Source organism: Octodon degus, unplaced genomic scaffold (genome assembly GCF_000260255.1).
Source record: "Octodon degus isolate 3935 unplaced genomic scaffold, OctDeg1.0 scaffold00154, whole genome shotgun sequence".
NCBI classification, from domain to species: domain Eukaryota; kingdom Metazoa; phylum Chordata; class Mammalia; order Rodentia; family Octodontidae; genus Octodon; species Octodon degus.
Window position 1 is genome coordinate 4,175,427 of NW_004524730.1, and position 8,217 is coordinate 4,183,643.

An 8,217-nucleotide genomic window follows, 5' to 3' on the forward strand; every position below is an offset into this window, starting at 1 on the left:
GGCGGCGGCGAGCATGGACGAGAAGTACCTGCCCGAGCTGATGGCGGAGAAGGACTCGCTGGACCCCTCCTTCACGCACGCCCTGCGCCTGGTGAACCAAGGTGAGCGGCTGAGCTGCCCTCCGCGGCCGGGCGACGCAGACCCGGGCCGGCGGCCTTCGGGCGCTGGGTGGGGCCCCTGGGCCGGGGCCGCCCCGCGAGACTGGGGTGAATGTGGGTAGCTTGGAGGGATGGGGAGAGGTAGGGCGCTTGAATGAGACCGAAGGAAACCTTTGGGGACAGCGGGATACCCAGGGGAAACTTGTGGGTGGGGGACCGTGTGGGGCTGGGTCGGGCGGAGGCTGAAAGAGCTGCCTGGAGGCGCGGTGGGCGCGACTCGGGACTCGGGGTTGGGCTTCTCTAGGGAGCTGGAGACAGCTGGAGGAAAATGAGTGCAGAAGAGGTGAAGGGAACAGGTGCTTGGGTCGTCCGTGAAGTTTGGGGGCTTTGGAGGAGGTTTGGGGTCGGACCCCAAGACCCTAGGAAAGAGGAGCCCGGAGGTCCCAGAGAAAGAGCCCAGCTCCCTTTCCCGCCCCGGCTCACTGGTGGCGCCCAGGTAGCAGTTCCTGGGGCTCAGTCTAGCCTTCTGGGGGCGGGCACTGGTGCCAAGCCCTCCAAGAGCCCCTTGGAGGGTCAGTAGCTGGGAGGAGGCCGGCGAGAGAGTCTTTCAGTTGGCTTCCCTCCTCTGGGGGAAGCACTGGGTGGGTGACACTCATTGGTGGCTGCCTAGGGGTTCAGAGCACTCGCGAAGGCGCCTGAGCAGCCGAGGTGTGAACGGGACCGGGAAGTGCGGAGTACGGGATCCCGGGGTGTCAGGAGGCACGCCTACCCCGACAGCGTTCTTGCCGCGTGGTGTCTTCTGCCTTTTCGGATAGCCTGCTGGGATGGACGGTAAAGGAAGCCCGCCTTCCAGGGAGCAGCCCCCTTCTCCCCTTTCTGGCATATGTCTTTCAGATAAAGAGGGCTGGGGACCACTGCTGGGCTTTTTTCTCTAGGAAATGACAAACATTATATAGTCAGATCTGTAAGGCATTTGCGCGAATCACTTTGTGCAGGGACAGCCTGTGGGTCCCTCGTTGAAGCAGGTCTGCTGCCTAATGCTGGCCCTGGCTCTGTTATTGTTGGAAGTGAAAAATGAGGCAGACATATTCTATTTGTGTATAGATATCTCTATATTAAAACCACCACTTCTGGTGTTTGCCTCTTGCCACCAATTCTTTGGAGTGGTGTGTGTGTTGTGGATGGCTGCTGGTGGTGGAGAGATGCTGTCTTAAGGAATTTAAACATTTGTTGAACAAAAATAGATTTACAGAGCTCCCCCATTTTATTTTAATTGCATGCTTTTTTTCTTTAATGAAATGCCTTATGAAAAAAGTAGTGGACATGGGTTCCTGAATTAGGGAGAGTATAAGTTTTATTCATCTGCCCTTCTGAACAGTTCTACAGTTAGGTCTGTACCCTTTCTCTTTGTGATTTACATGTATCTTTTGTTGCCTACTGGGCTGTTATTTCTGTGAAAGAGATTGCTTTTTTACTGTGCCAGGTCAGTGGCAGAAATATTGTGGACTTTGGAGTCAAGTTCATTTTTCCTGTAAAAGAAGCTGAATCAAAGTTACATTGTACTCAATTAAGAAAAGGATTTAACTAAAAGTGTAATGAGTTACCTTATTTTAGAAGTAAGGATGATTTTCCAGGCCGTGTTACCATAGTACTGTGTTGGGTTACACTCAACAGCTCTTTTGATATCTGTGTTTACTCCTGTTAATGGCTTCCAGTTGTGACAGACATTGGGGACAGCTTGCCATGTAGTATCTTTTGGGAGTTCAACTTGATTACCTTACTTTTCATCAAAAACATAGTGCTTGTAAGAAACACATTTCTCACATGTGAAGGAAGAGGTGCTGAAAAGATGCTGCTGTTATTGTTAATTTAGATAACTTCAGCCCAGGACGTTTCCCCTTAAATCACAGGCTAATATCCAGAATATGGAGAGCTATCAATTAAAATATCAATTCTGTTCTGTGCTGTTATGCAATGTACAACTACTAGTGCCCTTCTCAAACATGTTGTCTGAAGTCCGACTTGGAATGATTGCTGGGAAATTGATTTAAATGTTATCCTGTTATTGGCTACCCGAAAGCGCTTGTTGTTCTACCAGCTGTTTTTGTGACTGCTTGTCTCTAAAGAAAGTATTGTTTCAGAGGTTATTAGGAATCTCTTCACCGAAGTCGTTATCCTGTTACCAAATCCTTTGGTGTGATTGATCAGCCTTGTAAATGTTTTTTATTGTGACATTATATGTAATAGTTATGTATATTTATAGTTAATGTTTCTAAATGCTGACAGTACCTTGTGCTTGTATAGTATTTTAAAATTTGCAAGATACGGTAACACACATGTTGTTAAGTTCTGTGTTCATGCGTGTGCCCCACTGAACAATATATTGGTCCTTTTTAGGAATGGAGCTGAGGACCCCACATCCAAGCTTATAGACACCCCAGGATTAATTTGCCATCAGGTCTTCTATCTCTAGGGCCATTTTCTTTCCATTTGTACCTTCCCCAAAAATCACACACAGTACTTGTCCCATACTAATTTAAAATCTGCAGAAATCAATATAATTAATATGCTTTTTCCTGGCTAACGTAAGTGCAATAGAACTAATGTGAGTCTTTTAAGAAAAATTGTCCTGATTTTTTTTTAATAAAAAGTTTCTTTCTGTACTTATCTTACCAGAATCTCGTGCTCAATGAAAGAGGCACTTTTGAATTAAAGCCCTCTTGTAGCAGTATTCTAAGTGAATAATCTACACATTGCAATAATCAGTTTATAACTGAGACACAATCATTTTTTAAAAATTCAGTATTCATAAACATTGATTAATTTCCTACCTGACTGTTTCTTTATACTAATTTTTAAATAAGATCCTGAGCTGGGGAGGCATTGAGGTGTACAGGTTGGCTTTTACACATTTTCCTGGCTGTGTAATGGGAGGCATTAATTACTGATTTTGCTTTTTCCTCTCAGTGTAACTGATTCTCCTCCCAGATACTGAATTTGTTTTTCTAACAAAAATAAGGGTGCTATTCACTTGATGTCAAAAATCACAGAGAACAGACACCAGGCTTCGGTTTCTGCAAGCTGCGCTCCTGCTGTCCGGCCTCCCCCACCAGCACCTATTAGGTGGATTGATATTGTGCTTCGTGCCAAGGAGGTTAATTAGAGATGAGAGTAGTGTTGCATGTTTTTATATTATATTTGCTGGTAGGGGATGTGCTGACTCTTTGTAAAAAACGTCTTCAGAAATGTCTTACACATTATAATGTAATCCAGCAGTCTGGTATTGGTTTGGATGGTTTTCAATTCAAGACAAGTAACCATTAAATAAGATTACATAACGCTGTATTTTTAATTATCTGATGTAACGTATGGATTAGTAGCTGATTCTCTGCCAAGTTCTATTTAGCTGTTGGTTATAGGAGGCACAGAGGACTCGGGATTAACGTAGTCTCTCTGTGTCCAGATTGATAAAGTTCTTTATTGATATTTCAAAATAAGCATTTTTCATGTTACATCATTTTGTCAAATAATAGGATTTTTACCATTGCTTAAGACATATGTGGGGCGACAGACGTGTAGAGGGAGTATTATTGCTTTACCCTGTGTGCATTATTTTCAGAAGAGATGAAACCCAGTGGTTTATCATTTCATATGGGTGATCCCTTTTGGAGAATGTTTTTGGTTTGTTGAGTGTTGTTAGATGTGTAAAATAAGAGGACAAGAATGAGAATTGCAGAATTATATCTGAGTGCGATGCCTTCCCCCAGTGATGTGGTTCTCTGGGTCATCCAGTGGAGGATGTGGCTGTTTAGTTTCTAATTGTGGCTTTTTCTTTGCTTTTTGATTTTGGTTTGTTTTTGAAAGAAACTGGCTGGCTGGTTCCATTTGAGGTCAGGGTGCTTGTGTAGTGTTATGATTCCAAGCGAGCAGTGACTGCGAGTTCCAGTGTTTGGTGTTTGGACATTAAGGATGTGCTTACTGCGACCCTAGCATGAGGCTTCAGTGCTGGTTCTTGAGGTAGAGAAAGCACAGTTGGCCTCCCGAGACGAGCCCTGTACGCCTCAGTGGTCCAGGGTGAGTTTCAAGTTGGTAGAGCTCCTTTTCCTGGGGAGCATCCTATTAGTCCTTCAGGAGTCCTTCTGAAATATTTAGTGGGCAGATGGTGTTAGATTTAACTGGGACAGTCTACACATTTTCGAGGCACTTTTCTAAAAGTCCCAGGTTGTGTTTGCAATCTTAATACTGGTAATAGCCAAGAGATGGAAACATTATTGGGCCAGTTTTTCAGTTGTAGAAACCAAGACTATAACACAATGATTTTCGCAAAGTAGCATACTTACAAAATGTCGCAGTGAAAGTTCAAGTTCTGTCCTCGTTTTGACATGCCTCACAGACCCATAGAAGTCTAAGGGTAGGGTACCAGTCAGACTGTGCTGATATAGTTGGATAAGAACAGAAGAACAGAAACCCATAGCCTCAGCAAGTGTAGTTTGGTCTTTTCCCTCCTGCCATATTGGATTGAAAGATAAATGAGGTAGCTTCCATTTTAATACCTCGCCCTTCAGATCTTGGTTCTATTTCCTGTGAACATTTTTTTCTCCACAGTGGGTTGGGGTGCTCATTCTCTGGTCTCTCCTGGCACCCACTGTGTACCTCTCCTGTGGGGTGATCCTCATCACACCGTTTGGATCCCTTTGTCTTCCCTGGGAAGTGGAGCTGCAAGGGAGGCAGCAGAGCTTGGTCTTCCTCTGGTCTGCAGTACCTAGCACCATTCTTCAGGCAGAGCCCTGCTGAACTCCAACCTTCCTTTGGTTGTTCTAGTTTTCATAGAGGTAGAAGACTTAGAAAGTATATTTGGGATTCAGGAGTTAGTAAAGAACTTTGCTCCTTCCTACCACTAGAAGCGTGTGGACTGGGGTTGGAGGTGAACTCTGGCAGCTCTACCAGTATCGGCCCAAGAAGCTTCTAAGAGAAGTGCTGAGGAGAACCAGCCGAGGAGCATGGCTGTGCTCTTCAGTGTGGTGGATACATAGGGGTCCTGCTCTAGGACACAGTGAAGTATTGTCAGATCTGTTTAGAATCAGATGTTGACCTACATGTACTCTGTCTTAAGGAACTTGTTAAGTTAGTGCATTTTAATACAGTTAGCTGTTAGTGCATTCTAATACAGCTAGCTGTCCTTCCTCAAACCCTTAGTAAGATTTTATTCAGCAAGAGTAAAACCAGAAGTTTAGAAGCCCTAGGCACAAGCCTTCTTACCTGAAGGAGTTAATTGGCAATTTTGGATGTCAAACGAAATCCCAGAGCCAGAGGAACTAGTGAAATTGCAGATTGAATACCTTTAGCAACTTTGGTATTGAAAGACACCTGTGCCTGTTGTCACTGTCCCTACTGAGGGAGGAGGGAATGGCTCACATTGTCACCAAAACAGTGATGGTAGGGGGTTGCTTAGCAAAGGAGATGATGATTATAAAAGAAGCTGCCACCTCTGATCCACAACAGATCCTGAAAGGCAGGTGGTTCTGTCCCCTGCCAGCCTCTTTTGTTTTGTTTTTTTCCAGTCAGGGACACTAACACTCAGAACTATGAAGTAAGTTGCTCAGCCACGTCGTGCACCTGTGAGTAGCTGGGCTAAAAGTTTCAATCAAGCCTACCACGTATTGATAGGCTGCTTTAAGGAAAGAGACAAAAGGCCATCTCTGAACATTGGTGCTCGTCTTTAAATAAAAATTTCGTTATAGCAGAAGCCCATTAGGAATTTTCATTGGTGATGATGAATTTTTAAGAGAAGTTTCTGAAAATGTGTCTCTGAAAAAGAAAAGCTCACTTTGCCCTTCTGTTCTTGAGAAACAGTTTCAGCCTTCAGCAAGTATGCACGGCAAGGATTTTTAATTATGCATACATCTCAATACTTAAAGAGAAAATAGGGGCATACTCTGCGCAGAAAGTCAGTGAAAAGCTCTTGCTAAGGAACTCTTTACCTTCAAGGGACTTAGAGCCACAGAGCTCTTTGTGTTCTAATACTTTATCACAGAAACAATTGGTTGAGAGCATATCAGAGATCTATCATCAATTCATGGTATATTTAGAAATTTGCCATCCCCTAAAAATAGGCTCATATTTAGAAAAAAGGAGCGTGAGAATGCAGGAGCGTATTCTCGCAGACGAGGGTGTTGGCGCTCTGGCAGGGGAGATGCGCGTCAGTGTACTTGCCTCGTAATTGCTGGTAATGCTAGTTACCAGCACCAGGAGCCTTTTCTGGCTTCCTTGCTTTCGGTTTCTACTCTGCTTATACTACTGCACTCTTAAATAAATAAATCATTTTATCTTGTTTTATAGACTAAGAACTGAGGTCAGGAAGGACGAATAATTTTCCCAAGGTCAAGCCACTTGTACAGGGTGAACGGGACTCAGATCCTTGTCTGCCCCACTGCGGAGCACTCTCCAGTGGACGCGGCACGTTGGGCAGAGGTCAAAGCTTTGCCCGAGTCTGGGTTTGCATGTTTCCCTTTTGTGTGGGAAATCCGGACTGGGCATCCCTCCAGATTAACCGTAGGTGCTGGGCAGGTGACTGTGTGGACAGGATAGACTCTACCGTGCCAGTGGGCAGGTGGTGCCAGGCAGGTGACACAGGGCCACTCCCAGCAGTGCCAGCATGCAGAGCATGTGGATGGCGGTCACTCTGGGGACATTTGCAAAGGGCCAAGCTGTGCAGAAAGGGAGTGTGATCGTGAGAGGTGACAGCTGTATAACTTCTCAGTTTCCCGTCTATAAAGTCGAAACCTTGTGCCCTCTATGTGGGGTTGTGTTTTAGACATAAAAATAGCATTAGACTCATAATACGTCCTGCATACACATTACTGGGTATTCTGATAGAATAGCTTGAGGCACATGTGTAGGAACTGGCAGGGACCTCCAGACAGAAAACATACTTGGAATAAGAACTTTACACGTAAATATTTCAGTTGCATTTCTTAGGATAGTTTTATATTAAAATAACTTTAGTTTTTCACTTCTGGAAATATTGAAGGAGAAACTCATTGTTTGTTTGTTTATTTGGTACAGGGTCTCGCTTCGCAGTTCAGACTCATAGTCATCTCCTGTCTCAGCCTCCCCAGCCCTGGGATTACAGGCATGCGCCAGCACCATGCCTGGTGTCGGGGCCCGAGTGCCCAGGGTTCCAAGAGTGGTGCAGTATGTGGTACCAGGGATCAATCTTGTGCCAGCCAGGCAGGCACTTAGACCACTGAGCTCTCTCCCCAGCCCAAGAAACTCATTATTGAGGAAATCTTTTTTCATTAATATGAAAATTGGTAGCAGCTTACATTAATTTTTATTATGCTTTTCAAGATAGTACCTGAAGGTTAAATTAACATTTTGTAAATAGTCTAATGACTGCACAACTAAAGCATGTCCAGGCCCTCAGCAGCCTCCATAAGCACAAGATATCTCGCTCTGAGTTCGTGAGGTACAAGTTTTCATAATTTTTCACTTTTTGTAATTTTTTACTAATCAGCCTCTGCTACTTTAAGATGTTGGTGGCATATTATTGATATTCTTCTTGGTACCATAAAGGGCATAACGTTTGTAGTTTGTTTGTTGTGAATCTCGCACTTGGGGGTCACTGCTGGCTCCAGCTCCCGTGGTGAAATGCTAAGAGAAAAGGGGGCAGTCTCTTCGCCCCTGCCCCGCACCTGCCTGCACCACCCCGTGTGCTCTGCCTTTGTCCGCTAGATGGCGCTGCACACAGCTAGGATAGCGTGTGCCGTCCGCTCTGGTCTCTGCTTTGAACTGAATTTAGTCCTGATCAACAAACCTGAACTGATGTCGTTTTTACTTCAGTGTTACAAATTTTTCATATGTGTGAAAACCACGGCTTTTGTTTCAGAGCCACCATTTTTCCTGTGTCCCTAAGGTGTGCCAGGCTTTGTCGCAAGGCTCCGTTCCATCAGTTTCTTGGTTCAGTCCCGGCATTGGCCGTGGGAAGTTAGTTTTGTTTTCAATATACCGATAAAGAATTGGTTGCTAGAAGGTGGTATAGCTTGTTCATTGTCAGGTGGGTGACTCGTGAGGAGACCCGTGACCAAAGAGAACGTATTCTTTTTTTTTTTTTAAGTAT

General features: G+C 44.7%; 1 protein-coding gene across 3 annotated transcripts in view; it reads left to right on the forward strand.

The window, feature by feature from the left end:
• The first annotated feature begins 6 nt into the window (after positions 1-6).
• Positions 7-8,217, forward strand: part of Khdrbs3 (KH RNA binding domain containing, signal transduction associated 3) — a 210,274-nt gene continuing 202,063 nt past the window's right edge. For 2 of the 3 annotated variants that reach the window (XR_002818323.1, XM_004642492.2), the window contains exon 1: positions 7-101. Coding sequence is in view for 1 of the 3 variants with exons in the window: in XM_004642492.2 (XP_004642549.1) it covers positions 14-101 (88 nt within the window). In the remaining 2 variants the exon portion in view is untranslated. Of the gene's footprint in view, positions 102-904; positions 930-8,217 lie in introns of those variants that run through there. The other variant, XR_002818325.1, reaches the window with a different exon arrangement.